The 24543-nt window shown below is 34.3% G+C and overlaps 1 protein-coding gene across 6 annotated transcripts in view; it reads right to left on the bottom strand.

Moving 5' to 3' along the window:
- Nucleotides 1–24543, bottom strand: part of GIN1 (gypsy retrotransposon integrase 1) — a 79348-nt gene that overhangs the window by 53813 nt on the left and 992 nt on the right. For 4 of the 6 annotated variants that reach the window (XR_007461331.1, XR_007461333.1, XR_007461332.1 and 1 more), the window contains exons 2-8: nt 17103–17248; nt 15609–15802; nt 13530–13835; nt 10554–10745; nt 10269–10451; nt 9248–9533; nt 2115–2384 (exon numbers count right to left, since the gene is read on the bottom strand). Coding sequence is in view for 2 of the 6 variants with exons in the window: in XM_049647685.1 (XP_049503642.1) it covers nt 651–760; nt 2115–2384; nt 9248–9533; nt 10269–10451; nt 10554–10745; nt 13530–13835; nt 15609–15802; nt 17103–17244 (1683 nt within the window). In the remaining 4 variants the exon portion in view is untranslated. Of the gene's footprint in view, nt 1–526; nt 761–1692; nt 2385–9247; nt 9534–10268; nt 10452–10553; nt 10746–13529; nt 13836–15608; nt 15803–17102; nt 17249–24543 lie in introns of those variants that run through there. The other 2 variants (XM_049647685.1, XM_049647686.1) reach the window with 2 other exon arrangements.

Raw genomic sequence — 24543 nt, forward strand, 5'->3', positions numbered from 1 at the left:
GAGTCTCTCTAAAATGTATTTCTGATCATGACACCTCCCTATACAAAAACCTTCAATGGGGGTGCCTGACTGGCTCAGTCAGTGGAGCATGCAACTCTTCATCTAGGGGCCATGGGTTCCAGTCCCATGCTAGGTGTAGAACTTATATTAAGAAAGAAAAAAAAAAAAAAAAACGGGGTGCCTGGGTGGCGCAGTCGGTTAAGCGTCCGACTTCAGCCAGGTCACGATCTCGCGGTCCGTGAGTTCGAGCCCCGCGTCAGGCTCTGGGCTGACGGCTCGGAGCCTGGAGCCTGCTTCAGATTCTGTGTCTCCCTCTCTCTCTGCCCCTCCCCCGTTCATGCTGTCTCTCTCTGTCCCAAAAATAAATAAAAAACGTTGAAAAGAAAAATTTAAAAAAAAAAAAAAAAAAGAAAAAAATAAAAAGCAAAAACAAAACCTTCAATAGCCCTCAGAAAATAAAAAATAACTTAGCTAGGTATTTGTATTACTTTGGTAGGGCTGCGATAAAAAAGTGCCATAAACTGGGTTGTGTATAAAAAAGGTTATTTATTGCCTCACAGTTCTGGAGGCTACAAATCAACAATGAAGGTGTTAACAGGGATGATTCTTTTTTGAGGCCTGTGAGGAAGAATCTGTTCCATGCCTCCTCCTTAGTTCCTGGAGGTTTGCTGGTAATCTGGCATTCTTTGGCTTGTAGAAGATATATGCCCAGTCCCTGCCTTCCTCTTCATTCCTCTTGAGTCTGTGTTCAAATTACTCCCTTTTATAAAGACATCAGTCATATTGTATTAGGACCCCATTCTACTCCAATATGACTCCATCTACACTGATGTTTACATCTGCAATAACCCTATTTCCAAATAAGGTCACATTCTGAGGTACCAGAGTTTAGTACTTCACAATTCAAACCATAACCGTATTCAACACCCTCCACAAAGTTTCATTCATACTTCCCTTTTCAGCTTTATTTTCCCATACATTACACCTGAATGTAAGTATCTGAGGTACTATAGACAACCAAAAGCCCTGCCTTTCTGTGAATCACTATAATATTTTTCTGACTCTGTTCATTTTTCTTCCTCTCTTTTGTACCGTCTCATCACATCCTGTGCATTCTTCAAAGTCATGTTCAAATGATCCTTCTTTTGTAAGCATAATCCTAAATTTTCTATCTAGAAGTTAAAATCTCTCCTTTATGACACTCTCTGTATATTACCTGTACTTCTCTAATGGACTTCAGCATGTAATTTGTAACTTGTGTTATACATGACTTATATGGTCTATAATCTTTACCACACTGTAAATCCCTTATGAAGATGAGACACACATCTAACTCATTCTTTAATCTTCCCACAAAATTCTTCAAAGTGTTTTACAGCAAATATTTGTTGAATAAAGTTATAAATATCAGAATATCAGAGCTTATAGTTTAAAATCTTTTATACTAGTTAGCATTATTTACTTCTCTAAGATCGAAGAAAAATGTTATTAAAGGTGTTTTTGGCTTAATATATACTATGGAAATGCACAACTGTTTTCAAACCAATACATCGATTCAGATACAAATTCTGAGCCTACAAGGTGAAATTATCAATACCCTTTAAGAGCTTATTAAACAACTCTAAAATTTTTTCCCTACAATAGTTTTTAAAAGTTCCTATGACACAGAAAGAAGTTTCACTTAATTCATCGTTATGGTTGAATAAATATTTATTAATCCCATTCTAGGTAGTTCAAACTTACTTTTCAAAGGGGGAAAATATTCCAAAAAAAAATTAAACTGAAAACATGGCACCAATAGCAGAGAAAGATCTGAGAGTTCTGAGCTGGAATTCAGTTTCCTTCCTAAGAAGTAATCATGCTTTGCCTATTCTCTTTTCAGAAGAAAAAGGGAATTCTATATATTATATGTTTTCTTTGCCTTTATATATATGTATTGACATTCAAACATAAGTTTATATAAATTAATAGTTATAAAATAAAACTTCAGGATTTAGTCATCGAGAGTGTGTCAAGACACTTCTATACAACTTTTTTGAATGGAAAAGATATCAAGATTCAAGGAGTTATACATTCTAAACAAACACTTTAAATAGATTTTAGTATTTACTAACTTAAGTACTCAAGGACTTGGTTTGAAGAGTCCAACAGACTGAAAGTCTGCTTTTCAAGAGTACTATGATCTTCCAGCAATGGAGAGATTTTGGCACTTCTATATTCTAATAGTTCACCATCTTTGCTTGATGTCAGTAATTCATTATCGACTACGCCAATAGTTGCATCTTCTACCAGAATATTTGCTTGGTATGCTCCAACTGGAATTTCAGGCAATCCGATGTAGTCATGATCTGCCACTACCGAACCTTGCAAGAGATAAAGACTGTCTGAAAGAAGAAACATCATAAGGTCACCTTTTAGTATTATAATTAAACATCATTTTAAAATTAAACAATGTTAAATAAGGATGAAACCCCAAGTAATAAAAATTAACAATAAGATTAACTTCTGGTGGGTTCTCCTATCTACTAAATAAATATACATGTCAAAGGATGAATAAAATGATATATACAGGGGCGCCTGGGTGGCTTAGTCGGTTAAGCACCAGACTCTTGATTTCAACTCAGGTCATGATCTCATGGTTCATGAGATCGAGCCCCACATCAGGCTCCACGCTAACAGCACAGAGCCTGCTAGGGATTCTCTCTCTCCTTCTCACTCTGTCCCTCTCCTACTCACACATGCATGCTCTCTCAAAATAAATAAATAAACATTAAAAAAATGACAAATACAGTTCATATGCATAGAGTTCAGGAAAGACCAAAAATTTTAAAAGAGTCAAGTTGTCCTGTTCCCTTGACCTGTCTTTGGCAGGTATGGGTGAAGGGATAGAAGGGGCTGAAGATGATGGTAAAGATTAAAAGCAAAGTTATAGAACTCTATTTCTGATGTTGGTGTTATCCTTAAAAGCACCTCTGAGTGAATTAATGGGATCTTGAATGATATTTAACAAATTAAATCCTCACATTTGTAACTTCAGATAACCTAATCTTCATAGAATATGTAGTAGAGCAATAATATCAAATTGTTTATAATATGAAATTATAAACGAATAATAATATGAAGTTACTAGAATGAGGCTTCTGTGAGAGTTACTAAAGTCAGGCTTATATGATACAGGTAAGTAGGCAAGCTTATGTGTAAGTGGGCTTAAAATACTTAGCTTACCTAAGTCTAATTTAATACCAAAATGTTCATGAAGTTTTAAGGTATAGCTAAATTCATACTGAAATACTGACAAGGAACTTTCCTTGCCAGCATTTTATTCTATTTTGAGCAAAGTTATCATCACTATCAAGAAAAAAAAATGCTTAATATGAATGTTAAACTGATGGAAAAGCAGTAGCATCTTTGCAAAAGAAAAAAAAAAGATTAATGTATATAAAAGGATTCCTCCCAACCTGGCATTTTTTAATTCGTTACAACAAAGAACTCTTCCACCATAGATGATTAACTTCCCGGAACCCTGCTTTCTCTTTCTGGATTTTTCTCCCAAAACATTCATAATTCTACGATTTTAATGGCTTAAAGAATCCTCAAATTTTAAGTTCAAGAAATATCAAAAGGAAGATTAATTGCCCATTTAGATAAGAGATTAACAAAAACTTCTCAGAGCATATAAATTTCCTAATAAACCCTGGAATATGATCCTCTTCGACCCATTCTCATGCTAACTTGTGGAAAGCTTACTGAGCCTAATCCAATCCCATTAAGTTTACAACATTTAAGCACTTTTGATTTAAAAACTTCCAAAGATCAAAGCCATGGTCTCTACCCACAGATGGTATAAATGGACTTGGCTTGTGTGGGCATTTAGTTTTGCCCATTTTATTCTTCATTAAGCAAAGTATACTTGGTATTTTAGTTCTGAGAGGTTTTTCCAAGTTTTACCCCACCAATTCTTATTTATGAATAGTAGGAACTAAAATTGAGAAGGATGGTAAGAAGATACACATATTTATGATGAAAATCAAAGTATGGATAATTGAAGGTGGTTAAGAATGAGTTTTGTATGTTAGCATGATGAACTGTTGGACAAGAGGTACTCTGAAAGATAAAAACCAAATCATACAAACCATGAGAAGTGCTACTGCCCAAGAGCAGTAAGAAAGAACAAAATTGTGATCAATGCATTTGAAACACTTTTAGCATATGTTGCTAAGATTCAAAATCAAAGTTCACTCTTAAGGCTCTTAATATTGGAGAAGGCTAGATACTAGTATATAAGAGAACTTTAAAAGGTTAGGTATGATAAAAGCATTGCTGATGAAATTTTTCAAATAAGCCATGGGAATTCCTGCACAAAGCTGCAAAAATATCAGTGAAAGCAGATACCACAGCATTTAAGGTATTTCCAAAGATCCTTGCCAAGATCTTTGATGAAGGACGTTTTTGGTCTCAAACACTGTTTTCAATGCAGATAAATCAGGTCTCTTTTAAAAAATATGTCCAGTAAACATGTATCAACAGGAAAAACATGCACAGATATAAAGTTCTTAGAAGTTACCACTTTGGTATCTTGGAAATGTACTCACAGACCTTCAGCTTAAACACCCCCTTGTTACACTGAACTTCGAAATAAATGGATTTTACCAACTTCACTTGTTTATGAGAGGAGAGTTTCTATATATGTCTTTATATAATATACATACTTTTTCTTTTAAATAAGTGATACATTTTAAAGTACCTATTGCAATAACACTGTAAACAACAAGAACTATACCTGGCAAATTCTATACAAATCACTTTATATGCAATGGAAAATTACTCTGGAGATTTCAAGCCTTGTTTGTGTAAGAAAAAAAACAAAATTCTCATTCATTCAGAAAGGTCAAATATGTTTCAACTCCTACTATGGTCGAAACCTACTGGAGCTAACAGAAATGCTCTTTAACTTCAAAACAAATTACCAAAAATTACCTGAAAGAGACTTTCGATCAGGCCCTACTCACATGATTAAATAATAATAATTAGATACACTGGGTTATATCAAATATATTATTAAAATTATTTTCACCTGTTTCTTTCTACTTTAATGTGACTACTAGAAAATTTAAAATTACACTATTAAATAATTTTTGCATTTTATATATATCTACTGGATGGTACTGATGTAGAATAATCCTGAGTTAGGGATATTAAAAAAGAAGAAATTAAGTTTTTACCCCCAAGATAGAGAGGTAAACATACAATATTAAAACATTTTCAATTCAGTCACATTACATGATAAACTTTACTTAATTTTTCTTTTCTCATTCTGTTAATTTAGTTATCATTATGACATCTGTTTGCTGAAAAGCATTATTTCAGTTTTGACCAGACTGAATAATTAGGTCTTTAGTTTCTCACAAAAAGAGGTAAGGTGTTACCAGCAGTTTGACATACTTTTCCTTACTCAGTTTTTTTTTTTTTTTTTTAAGTTTATTTTTATTTTAAGAGACAGCAAGAAAGCAGGGTAGGGTGGGGGAGGGGAGGGGGTGGGCAGGGAGGGGTGGGGGAGGGAGGGAGGGAGGGAGAGAGAGAATGAGAGAGAATGAGAATGAGAATCAGCATGGAGCCTGACATGGGGCTTGAACTCAGAAACCATGAGATCATGACCTCAGCTGAAATCAAGTGGGACGCTTAACCAACTGAGCCACCCAGGCACCCCACCTTATATAGTTTTAAGCGGTAAAAAAATAAAAGAAACAAATTTTTAAATTTCCCTAAGAAGAAAAATAAGTTAAAATTAAAGTCTCAAAAAAGTCCGCATAATTCGGTTTAATTTGTTTCTTCAAACAGAAAAATACATGGTTTTAAAATAATTTTCTTATTCTGAAAAGAGGTGACCAGACTAATTCTATATATGGCCTGATAATCCTAAAAGTATTAGAATGTATTGCCACACTAGTATATCCTTCCTTATGATAAAATAACAATAATTATAATTTGATACTACATAATTGTCACTATAATAGATAAGCAATACTAACAACAGAGAACTGAAGGACTCTTGATTTAGAGATTATACAACTAGGAGCCCAAACAAAGGGAGGTTCTGTGGATGAATTACATTAACAATAAAAATCATGGGCTTGACAATAAAGAACTAAGGTTAGTTTTGTTTCCTGACTGTAGACCATAATTGTGGTTGGGAGAATAATGGGCCCCTAAAGATGTCCATGTACCAAAAACTCCCTGAACCTGTACTTATATTACCTTACATGACAAAGGAAAATTAGAGAAGTGACAGAATTAAGGTTGTTAACCAGCTGACCCTAAAATAGGGAGATTATCCTGTACTATCCAGGTGGCCTCAAGAACATGGTCCTTAAATGTGGAAGGGGGAGGAAGAGAGAAGGTTGCAGTGCCTGTGACCTGAGAAGGACTCTACCAGCCATTGCTGGCTCTGGAGAGGCAGGAGACCACAACCCACACAAGGTGGGCAGCCCCTCAAAGGTGGGAAAGGCAAAGAAATAGGTTCTCTTCTAGAGTTTCCAGAAAGGAACACAGCCCTGCCAACATTTGGCTTTAGCCCAAGAAAAATTATCTTGGCATTCTAAGATACTGAATTGTAAGATGTGCATTTTAAACCACTGAATTTATGGTAATTTGTTATGGCAGGAAAAGGAAACTTACAAAATAATGAAGACCATTTCATAAATTGTGAAGGGCAATCAGCAGACAGATATCTATCACAACTTCCACCCAAAACAAAATAAAACTACTCAAAATGTATGTTGGATACGATAAGGAGTCAGTAACATTTTTCCTTTCAAAGGGAACATTATGATCACAAAAAGATAGTATGGAATGTCATAAAACTTCTTGTTAAAATAATTAGTCTTGAAAAGGTACCTGACATTGAACTACTAAACAAAATGACATAGGGTTGCTAAAAATAGCAATGAGAAATATTGTAGACCTAGTACTGAATGTGTTCCCTCATGTTCTAGATAAGAATGGATAAGAAGTTGGCAACAGAAGCTTATCTGCTTTGGACAGTGAGTCTTTAAAACAGCTACGAGATCTCATGGCTGGTAAGAGTAGCAATGATAAGTGCAGACAGACAGTGCACAGCAATGATAAGTGCAGAGGCTATACCTCTTTCAAATTTATGTCAAATGAAAGAAAAGGATTTAAGTCATTCAAAGACATTTAGTTTGCTTCACATTCAGCTCAAGGACTCTTTAAAATCAGCTTTTGAATTAAAGATTTTCAAGAAAATGTGTGATACTGAAGAAAAAGATGGCAGAAATCACATTTATTTTGAATCTAAGAAAAAAATGAAAAGAAAAGAAAAGAAAAAGAAACACAAAATAAGAAACAAAGAGTAATCAAGAACCAGATTCCAGGGGCGCCTGGGTGGCGTAGTCGGTTAAGCGTCCGACTTCAGCCAGGTCACGATCTCGCGGTCCGTGAGTTCGAGCCCCGCGTCAGGCTCTGGGCTGATGGCTCGGAGCCTGGAGCCTGTTTCCGATTCTGTGTCTCCCTCTCTCTCTGCCCCTCCCCCGTTCATGCTCTGTCTCTCTCTGTCCCAAAAATAAATAAAAAAAAAAAAAAAAAAAAAAAAAAAAAAAAAAAAAAAAAAAAAAAAGAACCAGATTCCAGGATGGCCAGACCACACGTCCTTTGATTAACAAGAAAAAACAATTTTACCCATTTATCTCAGGTTTCTTATATGTACACTAGTACTAAAATTGTAATTTCTTTTATATTACTGGAAGAAATATCAGCAGAGAATTCGAGCATGAGGCAAAAATTAGACTGCCTCTGTTTAGAAACCGTTCTCCTCAATTGGATTCTGAAATATGCAGGAGTAGCAAAATGTTTGGCCTCCTTTCTGAGAAAGTCTTTGGTAACAGCAAACTGTAAAATGTTGAAACAGATCCTGATATAGCAACATTTTCAATGTAAATTTTGTATTAATTAAGGAAGGTTTACACATTAGAAGGGAGCAAGTCCTGAATGCTGAGACTAGGGAGAAAATCATGCTAGAGAAAAAAGGACAACATGTACCTGTATAATCAGTTTTTTTCCTACTTAATTTGCATAAGACAAATCATGAAGGGAACTCAGTACTGAGAAGAGGTACAAGGAATGAAAGCGCCGACCTTCCAAGAAAGAGAATGAGTACTGTGAGATTTCAGAATTAGAACAGTCCAAGGTAAGTTTACTAATAGAGCAATTAGGCTGTCATAAGCAGAAGGAAAGGTGCTAAGAATTTTAAACATGAGAGTTGTAACCCAGATCGGAAGCAAAGCTAAACTATTCTTGAGCAACCTCCAAGGCCTTTTTTATCCTAAAAAACTAGGGTAAACATAAATAGTCTATTATTGCTCTTATAATATTCACTTAAGCCTGGTACTGTATTATCTTCCTTTGTTATTCATATTCAAAGAATACTGCTTTATAGGAAAAGCAAAATTAACTGGATGAGGTACCAATTCACTCCCTGTCAGTTATCCACCCAAGAGAATCTGTAGGGAGCAGTTAAAATAGGCTGGAGAAAGTGGGATTTAATCTGAAAGCCATGGCAAAATGTCACTTATCTCTTAATCTCTGAACGGAAGAGTTAAAGAAATCAGGATATCATCCTGACTGTTCAAAACCACATTTGGGGGCAAGTATAACCTTGCTGTCAAAAGGCTATCACCTCTTCTGACAGTACCTTAAAGCATTCTGACTACACCCTACTCTGCACCCTCCTTGCATCCATCATGACCTGACTATGGTGCAACATTACAAATTAATCACTTTTTTTTTTAAAGTTCCCTAGTGTATTTATCTCACAGAATTATGGTTAGTACGGTTGGTTCTGGCATTATTTATCTTAGTTGATATTTTCTGATGCTAAACAAGGCACAAAGTGACAAGTAAAATATTGTGAAAGTAAAAATAGAAAAGGTATTAATTCTTCCTTCTGTGAAATAGGTACAGCATCTCCTATGTGAACTGTGGGGCAAATGTGTGAAAAGTAAACTAGAAATCAAAATAAAATTTCTTCCAAGCCTGACAGTTTCAGAAGAGACATTCTAATAAAACAGAATACCTGGTATCTAAAACTATACCACATTTTATAAAAATGGGAAGGGGAAAGAAAACCTAACTAAGAGAAGGAGTTTAGGCCAGGGTCGGGGGATTCTTATATTATTTTTAAGTTCTCTCCTCATTCAAAGAGTAAAAATTCAGATAAATGACAGATGTTTACCTTGTTCACTGGACTCTCTTACATAGGGCTTAAGGTGGGACATTTTGATAGGTCTTTTAAGTCTAGTCCCAGTGTTGTCTCTCAGAACAGCACATCCACTTTCGGTAATATAGTCTATGACACAAGGACCAACCCATTCAGACTGGAAACGACCATCCTTCCACCAATTCTTCCTTTGTCGTAAAACTTCATGACCTACTTTTAGATGAAATGGATTTAACTGCTTTGGTTTCTTTTTAACAATGACTTTGCTTTTATTCAGTTCCTCAAAATTGTTGTTCTCCACCTACAATAGCAAAATAAAAAAGAGAACAAAGGAATGAAAGAGCTATAGTATCTTGAAGGTAAATGCAGATAATAACAAAATGGTTATTTTACTGAGATACTACTACAAAGTGGGTATGAATCCCATTTGAATCTTAAAATATTTCAAAACCAGTATCATTAATACCCTAACTTCACAAAGAAGTTAAACTGAGACTGGTTAAGCCATTGGCCCAAATCAAACAACTGGAAAGCAACAAGACCAGAAATCTGAGTTCAGCTCTACTTGATACCAAAATACAAGGTTCTCCCATTATTGTCTCTCATGATTTTTAAAAAAATTTTTTTTTACATTTATTCGTTTTTGAAAGACAGAGAGAGAGACAGAGCACAAGCAGGGGTGGGGCGGAGAGAGAGGGGGACACAGAATCTGAAGCAAGCTCCAGGCTCTGGGCTGTCAGTACAGAGCCCGACGCGGGGCTCAAACTCACAAATGGTGAGATCATGACCTGAGCCAAAGCTGGACACTCAACCGACTGAGACACCCAGGCGCCCCGGTCTCTCAAGATTTTATAGCTAATAAGCATACTGTTTTATCAAGACAAACAGAATTTAACAGAAAAAAATTTGGCTTAGTATATTATATATATGCTTATGGATGTGTGCGTACCTCCGTGTGTATGTACGTGTATGCCAAAATTTTTTAAATTGCCTTATGGATTTTTAGATTATAGAGTTTTCTATTAAATAGAATCACCTGTCGTCCTGATGCTGTCTTATTCTCCATTTTTGATAATTTATCAGCTTCTTTAACTGCACCTAGAATTTTGGCAAACATACTTGTATCATCACCATCCACTTCATGAAGAATATCTGAAGTCTCAGGCATATAAGGATTTCGAGTAAACATTTGAAAATATGGTGTATTTTTAGTAGGTTCCTATTTTAACGAAAATAAACAACAATTTGTAATAAATTACATAGCAAGAAACAGTCATCACTCAAAAGTGAGGAATTATAAAAAGTATAAAAAGACACACACCAAGTGAGTTACATTGAAGGCAAATGAAATGGCTGATAGGTGATCATCCCAGTTGTTTGGGTGGTCAGCACAGTGTTTACAAAGAAATGCTTTGATTGTGCTAGATGTACTTTCAGTTCGATAAACAGCTTGGGAGGCGTGAGAAATTACAATTTGCTTTGTGCCAAACAATCCACATAGTTCAACATTGATCTGAAAAATATATAAACAAAGTTGACTTTAAAATTTGTATTTTATGCTGATTCAAAGGGCCACATGCACCCCAATGTTTATAGCAGCACTATCAACAATAGCCAAAATATGCAGAGCCCAAATGTCCATCAACTAATGAATGGATAAAGAAGATGTGGTATATATACATACAATGGAATACTACTTGGCAATGAGAAAGAATGAAATCTTGCCATTTGCAACAACATGGATGGAACTGGAGAGTATCATGCTAAGCGAAGTAAGTCAGTTGAGAAAGGCAGATATCATAGGATTTCATTCGTGGAATTTGAGAAATTTAACAGATGAACATAGGGAAAGAGAAGGAAAAATAAGATAAAAACAGAGAGGGAAGCAAACCATAAGAGACTTTTAAATACAGAGACCAAACTGAGGGCTGATAGGGGTGGGAGGGTGAGGGAGTGGGTTAACTGGGTGATGAGCATTAAGGAGGGCCCTCTTCGGGATGAGCATTGGATGTCATATGTAAGAGATGAATTGCTGGGTCCTAGTCCTGAAACCTAGACTACATTGTATGTTACCTAATTTGAGAATATAAAAATTAAAAAATTAAAGAAATAATAAAGTTTGTATTTTACTCTTCCACTGACTGAAAGGTTTCAAAAGAATTTGAATCTTGCCTTTTTCACTGATCGTAGCCGTTCTATATAAAAGCATACATATTGTATTAAAAACAGCAATGACTATTTATTGAGTCATTATGTGGTCAGTACACTAAATGCTTTACATTAGCTTAGAACAATCATAAGTTATCATTAACTCCATTTTACAGATAAGAAGTTGAAGCTTTGGGAGGCTAAGTGCCTTGCTAAACATACACATACAGCAAGGAAATCAAAGAATAGAATTTAACACTAACCCTGAGTTCATGTAACATTTTAATTCAGCAAACAATTTCTCAAAAAAACACGAAGTCACATAATCTGGTTAATAGCTATGTGACTTTGACAAGTAACCAAACTTCTGTGTACTCACTTTCCTCATCTGTAGAATGAGGAAAATCCTACCCAGGACTCTTGAGCATTATAGGAGTAGATGTTTGTAAAGCACCTAAAACAGTTCTTGGCAACTACTAAGTACTTTATAACTTGTAATGTTACTATTATTGTTGTGGTTATTTTATTATCTGCAGGACCTAACAAAAGCCAAAATGAGTTTAGAAAACTTCTAACAGTAAGTCTATAAAATGTGAAACAACTTACTTTTCCTACCTTATGCCTCGGACTAGGTTTTATTATTCTTAACTGGGTAAATGTTTGATTAATAAACCTGTCTTTTGAAAAACTATATTCTTGTTGCTTAATTGTAAGAAGACAAGTATCATAGTAACTAAAAAGGTAAAGCTAATAAATTAGGGAAAAAAAACCAACAAAAACAAAATCATATTTCCCAAGCTGCTGTGCAGGTAAGGGTAGTCATGTGATATAGTGTTCTGGCCCAAAGAGCTGTAAATGGAAGTTGCTGGGCAGACTCAGATGGTACTAGCTTTTTTGGTCTGTTGTCCTACCCATTTCTTCTGTCTGAAACACAGACTTTGTGGCAAGGGCTCTGGCAGCCATGTCATGAACATAAGATTGAGAGTCACATCTCAAAGATGATGGAACATAATACTAGAAGCATGGGTCCCCAATGACATTCAGAGTTACCCTTCCAACCTTGGACAGCCAAGAGAAGAGAGGGGTACTCTCTTGTACCTTACTTGGGGTAAGGATATCAGGATAGCACCTTATTCTCTTACTTGTAGCTAATAGAGTTCCTAGCTAATATATGTACTAATTTAGGCTGCCTCCTTTTAATTCAAAAGTAATTTAGAAGAAATCCTAGAGGGGCACCCACATGGCTCAGTGGGTACAGCATGCGACTCTTGATTTCAGGGTTTTAAGTCTGAGCCCCACATTGGGTGGGGAGGAAGGAGAGAGGGAGAAAGAGACAGAGAAAGAGAGAAATCCCAGAGAATCGGTATCATTTGGGATAGCCTCAATCTGAGGTTATAATCAATGGCTTTAAATGACTGACCTCTGGAAAAGGGTCAGACAACTTTGTTTCAATAAGTTGTCTAGGAATGATCCAGTGAATTCATTTGTGGGATGCTATCCTGATATCCTTACCCCAAGAGCCTTTTTTCTTCCATCAACAAGACATTCTATTAATGGTTATAATTTTGGTTTTCCTTAAGACCTATCTTTAAAATCAAAGAAGCAGATTTTCCTTTGACAATGTTTATTGTCTTTCCTTCAGAGACTTACAAAAAGTTCGTGCATTTTATTAAAACATCTGTATTTTCATCCAACTGTGTAATACACACACACACATTGTATTCATCCACACTGTAATATTCTAATATTATTTCAACACTTTAGCAGTGTTTTCTATGTATTTTCTGGAAAAGAAAACATTACATTTTGTCACCATTATGTTCTCTCAGTAATATTTAAACCACTGAAATCACAGCAAAAAGAACAAATTTTCTCAATCTTCTGTGAGTTTTAGTTTTTTGCTATTAAACCTCACAAAAGAGGCTTATAAACATTTACTGATACCTTTGGTAAAATTTCCAAACTCCTGGATTATCACATGACTTTAAACATAACTGGAAAAACTGGTGATTCATAATAGCTTCACAGTGTTATTATTATTATCTCTAAGCACTATATGCACTTAGGGTGAGGCTTTTCATTAGTTACTTTTCATTACTTACTGAAAGGTAAGTAAAATATGCTCTTAGATATAAGTTATTTATCTTACCTCATGAATGAACTCCTCTCTTTGGTCCATTATTATTTTCTGTGGTGGTCCATATAAGAAAAATATATTGATAATAGCTTTAGAAACTTCTGATGGTGAAACATCACAGAGAGGCAAAATCACAACCCATTTTGTGAACAAATCTGTCATGATTATAGCATACACGTGACTTCTGATGCTTGTATGAAATGGGCCCATCAGATCAACAGTAACTATACTCCATGGATTCTCCACCTTGAGAAAGTGCTGTTTAGGAGCTAGAATAACTGTATTTTTTGCCACTTGGCAATGCTGACAAGCATATACCTATAAAATAGGCACACAGTAAAAAAAAAAAAAAAGAAATGAAATACAGATGTTAATATAGTCAACATAATACCAGTCTTATAAATCTGAACTTTAAAATGGTTAACTGGTACTTTGTGTTCTGAAAGAGAAACTTTCAGACTATTCTCAGAATAGAATAAAACCTTCTATTTAGAATAATAAGCAAAATATTACTTGTTATTACAATCCAAGGACTACCTTAACAGGTCTTATTCACATGGAACAATAGTTTATATTCAATATATATTTATTAAATGAATAAATCTTCAAATTTCTTATATCAAATTTGTTAAAATTTGAAGTCAGTAGCTGAATATACAATAATTTCTATAATCAAAAGATTTTTTCTTTTAAAGTTATCATTCTAATAAATGTAGTCATTAATCCATTCCAACAATATTTATTAAAACATAATTTTATTCAAACAATACTTACAGATGCCAGAAATCCCTCGAGGTCTCAAGAAAATAGAAAGACCAAAAGCAAAGCCCATGCTGTCATGGAGGTTTTTACGTAAGTGGGATGAGAATTGATTAACATATGGATGCTGCCACTGCTCAACATATTTCTAGAATTCCACTTAGGAAACTTCTTTTAAACCAACTTGTGAACAAAATTTTATAAACTGTCTTTGCATTACAGTTACTTTTAATCAAAAGTCTTTTCTTCCAACTTATATACTAGTTTTCATAATAACCTCTGATTATTTCCAAAAATCATATCCATTCTCAAATGATAAAGATTTGGCAAATATTTCACTGAATAAAGTAATGTGTGGCAGGTTATAAAGGCAAATACAATTACTGAGGTCTTAGAATATATGCATAGACTACAAACTGATAACTCATAAATGATTTTTAGTTAGTATACCTGAAATGACAATCTTTTCAATGTACTATTATAATTATTAAAGGGATCTCATATACGTACCAAGGAATTCCTACCATTCATCATATAAAGTACACTAGAAACAGTAGGAATCAGATGACCTACCAGTAAGAATACCACAATTCCTAGATGAATTTCCTATAAGAAGAAGTTGAAGGTTTAATAGGTCATAAAGTTACAAAACTCAGACGAATTTCATTATTGCAACTTGATTTTACCTTTAGTTGATTTGGGGTATCTACCATATTTGATATTTTCTATATCAAGATGAAATATGCACAAAAGATGAGAGCATACAATGGATCTGACTTATGAACATAGTCTCCTCTCAAGAAAAGATCACATGATTGCCATCAGAGAGGTAATCATTTAGTCAAAAGAATTTCAGCCCCATTTGAATTCTGCCTATACAAGAGTTGAATGATGAAAATCTGGTTCTAAATAATCTATTTAAATATGCTATTTTTCAAATGTTTAAATAATGTTTTAGTTCAAATTATACTTTAGTGATTTTAAAGGAGAATTTTGATGGGAAGTAAAACTCCTTTTAAATGTTTTTGTACAAAAACTACCATACAAAAAGTGCTTAATAAGAGGTAATATCTAGAATAAATCTGGAGCAATAAAGAATTTTGGATATCTACTACAAAGACATTATTTAAAATATTCTCGTGCATGCACAAGTGGGAAAGGGACAGAGAGAGAAGGAGAGAATCTTAGGCAGGCTCCACACCAGTGAGGAGCCTACTGTGGGGCTCGATCTCACAACTGTGATATCATGACCTGACCCAAAATCAAGAATCGGACACTTACCGACTGAGCCACCCAGGTACCCCTAAGAAATTCTTAATACATAAGCCATACCCACTGTTTGACATCATTGGTCACAGAAGTCCAATAATAACTGGATTCCACTAGAGTAAGGGTCCTGGATATGCCATGATGAGCTCCAGTGTCATTTTCATGGCATTCTCTTAGGACTTTCTTTTTTTCTTCTTCTGAAACAATCACCAAACGATTTTGTTTTCTGTCTTTTCCAACATAAAACAGCTTTTTTTCTAGAATAAATAATGCCAAAAAGATATAATTGCAATTTTTAGAGACCAATATAGTTTTAAAATAATCACAGCCTTATCTTCAAGCCGTTACATTTTTTTTTTTTACTCTTTTTTTCCCTCTAAGATAGCATATTTATTTGTAATGAATACATGCAGTCTGAAAGGTTTTCAGCTGCTAAACTTACTAGATACATAGGAGGAGCACCAGTTGCTGTAATTTTGTAACTATACCAGTGGAGCTAGCTTGCTCACCAAAACATGTAATAACCACAGAAGTATAAAATTATCTTTTCATGGGAGTACTCAAACTGGAAAAAAACTCCAAAATACAGCATCAAGTTACTAATGTGCTTAATTAACTATATGCTGAGTGGAACATTCCTTACTTGAATTAGAAGGTAAGCAACTTAAGAGCAGGAACCTCATCTAATTTATTCATCAATGTATTATCCTCAACCTAACATGTGATTGGCACACAGTAGGAACTTGGTAAACATTTGCTGCATAAATGATTAAATAAATAAATGAATGAATCCTAACTTTACCAAAAAGTAAAACGTGTCCTTACTAAGTGTAGAGGAATTATAGGAAGGGTTATACACAGAGAGATAAGAGGAGGTGTTTATTTATTATTTTATAGTCTTCATGACCTGCTTTTAAGGAAGTCTGATTTTCTACCTATAGACAAAACTCCCATTAATAGCACCAACATTCATTCATTTATCTGGTGACTACCAGCTTATTTCAACTCAAAACTTCTCTTCCCTATGAAGAGGAGAAAGAGAAAAATTATCATAATCTTTCAACATAAAGATTCTACTGCCTTTCAAATATTCATTCCATTCAGGGGGATTAGGTGTCCAAAAATGAATGTGATCCTGAGAATATCTGATGGCAGGGGGAGACCACAGGAATAAATATAGCAAGAAAAGTTAACGTCAACACTTTCATATTAGCATCAATTAAGCTCTTCATTAATAGTGACATAAGTGGTAGAAAGTGTCATTAAAGTTGGAACCACCTGAGAACAAAAGCAGGCAAGGTTAATTTAGGTGAGTGTTTAATTTTTCATGGTATCATTTTCGGTCTATGATTTAAAATGGCCTTTTCATGCTTGCTGGCATTCAGTTAGCTTCAGTGTCATTTTTATTTTGCTTTTGAGTGAGTGGCATCATCAATTACACTGGTAACTGTTAAGCAACAACCAGTTACTGCAGAAATTCTCAGGACTCCAAAGAGAACACACATGGAAAAGCATCTATATTAACTTTTTACTTAAGATGTAGGGCATTAATGTTACCTCTGAAGATAAATTTTTTTGCTGCTCTTCTTATGCCACTCCTCTCACTTGGTAGCGTAGTTGGATGATATTCACCAGTTCGTTTATAATATGCAATCTGCTTAAGATGAAGGTCACCATTTTTTCCACTACGGACCATCATGAACCTAGGTAAAAGATATTTAAAGATATAACTTAAATGATAAGCTTGTGCAGTTGCTATTTCAGTGCAGGCTGCTGTCATATTTCTGCTTACATATGAATTGAACATTCCCGGGATATTATCTGTGACGGAGATAATTATAGTACAGAAAAGGAACTGTGTGACGTATATGAACTAAAATATTCAAAAGCTATTTTTGAGATACATCATGACACATTATCTTGTCTCTTTCCATGTGAGAATAAACGCTGAAAATTTTCCACATGATGGGAAAAAAGAAAATAAACAAGTACACTTCTAAAAGTTTTGCTTCAAGTCTCTCACTACCATCAATTGAAATGTCACTTATTTAAGATGGTTGTTATGTGACTTTTAAATACATGATAGGTTATAAAAGGCAGAAATAGTTTTATATTATTCCTAAATATATTTATGGTCATTGGGAAATGCAAAAACAAAGCCTATCCAAATAATTTATGAGATTTTGGAAATGTTCAAATGATAAATGAAAAAGAAGATATTTAGCTATGCTAGATCTCATCATATGCTCTTCTGAACTGCATCTAAGCTGCTTTTTCTTGAAGAGAAATGATTTTTGGTCCTGTACATACTTTATGTTATAAAGAAAACTCTGGGTGCACTGGCAAAATTAAAACAAAATAAAATGTGTCTATTTTAGACCATAAATTATATGGAAAATCACTAAATTCAAAAGAAAAAAAAAGACCTTGTCTTTCATATTTTCAGCTAAAAGGAATTATTCTGTGCAGAGTATTGGGTGTGCCACCACTCTCATCAATCCAGATCAATTTTTGGCCTTTCTTTCCCTGCTACTGTGCCCAAAGAGACTGACCCTTATAGACTACATTTATAGTTTTCTGATTAGACTTGTCCAATGGGAGGTACCAGCAGGCAAATCAGAATGGAGAAGAAGTCAGGATATTCGTTTCACAGGTCCTTCCTTGGTTTGGGCTGCAACCTTCTATAACTACAGCTCCTGTTGAGTAGCCCATCCTCCATGTCTCTAGTTCTCATTAGAAGTCTATAACATCATTTCTTCTTGTTAATTCAGAGGTACTATGCCATCCTTATTTCCTGCTGTTACTAATCTCCAGGTTCCATGTTGATTTCCCGTACCCTGTTCTTATGTCTTTATAGAGGAGCTTCGTTAAATTTTCTTCAAATTCCCAGTAAAATGTATCTTCTATTTCCTACCAGGGCTCTGATACAAATACATAAAGTTTTTATTTCTAAAAATAATACGGATGTTTACTGACCACTAGAAAATCTAGGGAGGAGGCTACAAGAGAATGCTACTGCAGAGAGAATGTTAGAACAAAAAAGAATAGAGTGTGCCTAGGAACCCATGGCTTAAATAGCCTATTAAGTGTCTTCCCCTATGATATATCACTTTCCACATTCAATAACTATGTTTCTGATCTTTTCATAACTTCCACTGAAGATATCAGTACATTTATAACATCTTTTAATCTTGGGTTAGCATGAACTATAAGCCATTTTTGAAAGCAAAGTTTCTGGAAAGCTAATTCTGTCCTCTCATAACCTAAAAAACAAGTTAATTATCTCTGTAATGTATTATAAAACAGTTTGTTCTAAGTTTATTCACTTTCAACTAAATACTAAGTATATGCATTTTTCATTTTATAACAGCTATATCCCAAAATCAAACAAATGTAACTTATTACAGTTTCTAAAAAATATCAAAAATGAATGGATCAGGTTTTAAGACTTACTATGAAACTATAGTTAATACAACAGTGAAGTATTGGCATAAGGATGGACAAATACGTCACTGGAACAGAACAAGGAGTCTAGAATTAGATCCACATGTATACAATCAATGTACAACAAAGGCATAAATAAATACAAAGGGGGGAAGAGAAAGCCTTTTCAATAAATGATGCTGGAAATATCTGCTATATGTAAGGGGGGGGGGGAATGAATCTTAACTACTTACATCTTCCACAAACTTAATTCCAGATAAGTCACAAACCTAAATATGAAAGGTAAGTTATAAAGTTTCTGGAGAAAATATAGGAAGATCTTCAAAACCTTGGGATATGTAAAGACTGCTTAAACAGGACACAAAAATCACTATTCTTAAAAGAAAAAAATTGTAACAAATTGCACTTCATCAAAATCAAAGCCTGTTCAAGAGGAAAGGAAAGTTAATCCACAGACTGGGAGAAGATATTTTTAATATATATATCTAACAAAGGACTCATACTCAGCATATATAAAGAACTTTAAGCCCTAAAAACTGAGAAACCACTTGAAAAATACATATAAGCAGAATAAAATAATCTTTTTATTTTATTCTTACATAATTACAATTACTTATAATGGCATGCATGTACCTGCTAGTCAGTGTACAAATTCTCAAAGCTTGCAATCAGATTAGACCCTGCTGGCCTCATTTCCTCTTCCACATTGATTTTCATGCAGTATTTGCTTTATTACCACAGCAACCATCTAAAAAACCAGTTTTGCGAAGATATCAAGAAAGCAATGTAGTGTGACCATATGTTGAAACTGTGAACTACCTCAGACTAGTAGTCCACAAGAGATCTGATAGATGTTGAGTACAGCTGTGCTTCTTTGAAAGCTTAAAATATTCCATGGCATCCTGTCAATTAACTATGATGTCCAGGAAAGCTTTGGCACACAATTTGAGAACCGCGAGTTAAAGCATTTAACAAGTAAATACAAACTAGATTTATTGAGTTAAATATCTAGATGTTAAGGAAAGGCTGTAGACTGAGAACACTGATTTTATATATATATATATATATATATATATATATATATATATATATATATTTCGGTTGTTGTGTGAGTTCTTTTTTTTCTTTTTTAAATGTTTACTTATTTGAGAGAGAGAGAGAGAGAGAGAAACAGAGCATGAGTAGGGGAGGCGCTGAGAGAGTGGGAGACAACAGAATCCAAAGCAGGCTCCAGGATCTGAGCTGTCAGCACAGAGCCCGACACGGGGCTTGAACTCACAAACAGTAATATCATGACCTGAGCTGAAGTCAGACGCTTAACTGACTGAGTCACCCAGGTACCCCAGAACACTGATATTTATTAATTATAGGTTCATGGGCGCCTGGGTGGCTCAGTCAGTAGTGTCCAACTTCGACTCAGGTCATGGTCTCCCAGCTTGTGAGTTGGAGCCCCAAGTCAGGCTCTGTGCTGACAGCTCAGAGCCTGGAGCCTGCTTCGGATTCTGTGTCTCCCTCTCTCTCTGCTCCTAACCCACTCGCATTCTGTCTCTGTCTCTCTCAAAAATAGACATTAAAAAAAATTTTTTTTTAATTATAGGTTCATCAGAGGTACAGACTGAAAGTTTTTGTCAAATGTTTAACTGGAACCAAAGAAACCTGGCAGATATCAATGTTAATACTAAGTTCTATAAGTATATGACAGAAAGCACCTATTAGGTCAATCTCTTATTTCTGTTCTCTAAGCACTTTCCAAATAAAGAAAAAAAAAAGCAAGAGCTAATTTCATAGAAGAATAAGATTTCTTATTTCATTTTCTCTTTCAAAGTTAATTTTTACACTTTTAAAACATACACCTTTCTTGGTGATACGTGTTTCTAGCTTCCAGAAAAAAAAGTTCATTGAAATAAGGCTTTCTAATGTGAAAGACCAATTTTATTAACAGAAGGCTTACTATATTTCATATTTCTATTCTCTGGTATCACACAAATATAGAAAAGGATACTAAAAGTAAATTTAATTTTCAAGAAGTAAGGAAATATGAATAAATTTTTGAAAAATTAAATATACCACATGGCAAATGTAAAAATTAGATCTTTGACTGTAGAACACAGTAGGTTACCACTAAAAGGAAGGCCAGAGATTATGATTCAATCTCACACTTTCCAGATAAGGAAAATAACTTCAGGTGGTTAATTTAGATAGAAATTGGTAAATTATAATATTCAACAATGGAAATACATTATTCCTTTCTGAAATAGCATTAAAAAATCCCCACAGAAGCTTCTGTCTTAGAATCTAGAATGCTGGAACAAGAGCCCTTCCCATCCTAATAATGAGAAAAAGCTGGGTAAACTTCCTAAGATGTCAGTTCTCCTCAAAGTGATCTACAAAATCAATGCAACACAATCAGAAACCCAGCCAGCTCTTTTGTACAAACTGACAGGCTGATTCTAAAGTTAAATAGAAAACCAAAAAGACTTAGAATAGTTAAAACAAGTTCAAAAACCAAAAGACTTAGAATAGTTAAAACAAGTTCAAAAAACACGGATATAGTTGAAGAATTTCACATTACCTGGTTTCAAGACTTCCTTTAATCTATAGTAATCAAGACTGTGGTATTGGAAAACGATAGCCAAAGATCTATGGAACAGAATAGTGTCCAGAAACAACCACAAAGAAATGGTAAATTAATTTCTGACAAAGATGCCAAGAAATTCAATAGAGAAAGGATAATATTTACAACAAATGATGCTAGAACAACTAAGCACCCATATGAAAAAAGATGAACCTCAATTCATAACTTGCACCATGTGTAAAAAGCAATCCCAATGGGTCATAGACCTAAATGTAAAACCTAAAACTACAGAACTGCTAGAAGTCAACAAAAAAGAAAATCTTGGTGAGCTTACATTAGCTATGATTTCCAGAGAGCAAATAAAAAGAACCATCCATAAAAGAAATAATTTAAATTTTACGAAAACAGCAATCTCAGCTGAGAGAAAATATTTGTAGTACATATATATAATAAAGAACTTATGTCCAGAATTTGAAAAGAACTCTCAAATCTCAGTAAGGTAATGATCAATCCAACTAAAAAATGGGCAAAAGATTGAACAGACATTTCATTAAAGATGACTTGCAAGTAAACAGGTGAAAACATGTTCAACACAATTAGACAATTAAAAAAATACAAATAAAAACTAAGATACTACTACACATCCATCAAAATGGCAAAAAACAACAAAAAAGAAACAAAACCTGACAATACTAAGCACTACAAAGGGTACAGAGCATTGCTGGTGAGAATAAAAAATGGTGTAAACATGTTTGAAAACAGTTTTAACTATAGAGAAATTATATGTTCATACAAAAATGTATATGTGACTGTTTCCGGAAGCTTTATTCCTAACAGCTAAAATCTGAAAATGAACCAAATGTTCATCAGTGGATGAATGGGTAAACAAATTATGGTAGATCCATATGATGGAATTGATAAGGAACATCGATAAGGAACAAACTGAAAATCTACTTAATAATAAGGATGAATCTCAAAAATCATTATGCTAAGTAAAAAAAGTGAGACACAAAAGGCTACACACTATATGCTACTGTTTTATACAATATCCAGAAAAGCCAAAACTATAGGAACTACAGGAACAGGGAACAATTTTTTTTTTAAAGGAGAATTCTCTAAATAACTGCAAAAGCAATTTTTAAAAATTGCAAACATTTATACAGTGCTTTACTGTGATGATCCTCTCAACATCCTGTCAAGTAGGTACTAGTTGTATATCTACTTCATAGATAAGAAAATAGAGGTTCACAGACATTATCCAATTTGTACAAAGCAACACAGTAAGTGCAAGCACTAGGCATTTGCAGCCTGTTCTATGTTGCTTCAAATTTCCCGTTGGCTTTTTTTCCCCTGCTACACTAATAACTGAATTATTGTCCTCAGATTTAATAATTCTTGGCCCAGGCCTCTGCTAGAAAACTTATAAAATACTTTTTAATTAATAATTCAGGTTATATATGAGAAAGCGATATTAATTTTTAATCATTTCACATGGTTTGGGACACAATGGACATTCAACTATTTGTAAATGAATAAAGAATTATTTGCTCTTCCTCATAGGAAAGATAGCACTGAATTAGAAAAAAAAAAAAAAGAAAAAAGAAAAGGGCACATGTTCCAAAGATAATTGTTATTTCACTTAGGAAAACAATACTTCACTTGCATATCTATCGCACTCCAAGAAGGGTGTGTCAAAGAAGTCAAGACTTTTAGGGGTCAGAATTTCTAGTGTAAGAGCTACCTAAGTACCTAAGTCTCAGTATCCACATATGAAAAAAGAAAATAATACTTATCCCTCCTTCTTCATAAATATCAGGATCAATGAGATTGAAAAGACTTGGAAAGTCCTTTGCAAATAGTCAAGCAATATACAATTACTGTTAAAACATTTCACTATTATCAGCCACATCAAGCTGTTCAAAGTAGTAAAGAACACTTTGTTTTCTCAAAAGCTTTCCTTACAAGTAAAAAGATTGAAAATCTTGTCTCTTCACTTATGGTGATTAATGTTTTATGGCAATGTTTGTTTGTTGTAATGCTAACATCAAAACCCAGAAGACTCAAGAGTTATTTAATACATTATAATGAGTTTACAGTCTAATGGGGTTCACAAGCTTAAATACTTAAGAAAAATCAGTTCACAGAAAGGAAAATCGTGTAAGTTAGGTTAGTTTGCTGTTAATATTTGGCATTTATAGGGGCGCCTGGGTGGCTCAGTCGGTTAAGCGGCCGACTTCGGCTCAGGTCATGATCTCACAGTTTGTGAGTTCGAGCCCTGCGTCAGGCTCTGTGCTGGCAGCTCAGAGCCTGGAGCCGGCTTCAGATTCTGTGTCCCTCTCTCACTCTGCCCCTCCCCTGCTCAGGCTCTGTCTCTCTCTCTCTGTGTCAAAAATAAATAAACATTAAAAAAAAATTTTTTTTTTAAATTGGCATTTATACACAAGAGTAACTCAAAGAACCAGTAGTTTTTTCTTGTCAAAGTACACTCACCATATGATCCCTAAAAACCATCCAATTGAGTAGTGAATATAAAGAAAATGGCTTTAAACTGTAATATTAGAACAAACCTAAATATCTTCCTATACCCAAATGCTGAATGAAGGTATCGTTTACAGGATAGAATTAAGTGGTTTAAGTTATAAAAATGAAGTTTAGGACTTCTTTAAATATGTTCTTATTTTTAAGAATTTGTGTATTAAAAAAAGTAGGAATGAGAAAAGGAGGTGAAGGTGGCTGACTACAACTTCTAATTTTGCAGGAGGAACTGTCAGGATCAAACTTGGTTGAGCTTTAACACTATGTCCCTAATACAACGTCAAATAAAATCAGTAAGTACCTGTGTAAATACTTATTACTTAATTCCTTTAATCATTTTATTTTGTGTGCAATAAAATGAAGTGGTTAAGTATCACTTTAAATAAAATTAGGATTGGACAAAACCCATCAAGGCTACCAATTTAAGCCTCCAAAAAGTTGTTA

The sequence above is a fragment of the Panthera uncia genome (genome assembly GCF_023721935.1).
Source record: "Panthera uncia isolate 11264 chromosome A1 unlocalized genomic scaffold, Puncia_PCG_1.0 HiC_scaffold_17, whole genome shotgun sequence".
NCBI classification, from domain to species: domain Eukaryota; kingdom Metazoa; phylum Chordata; class Mammalia; order Carnivora; family Felidae; genus Panthera; species Panthera uncia.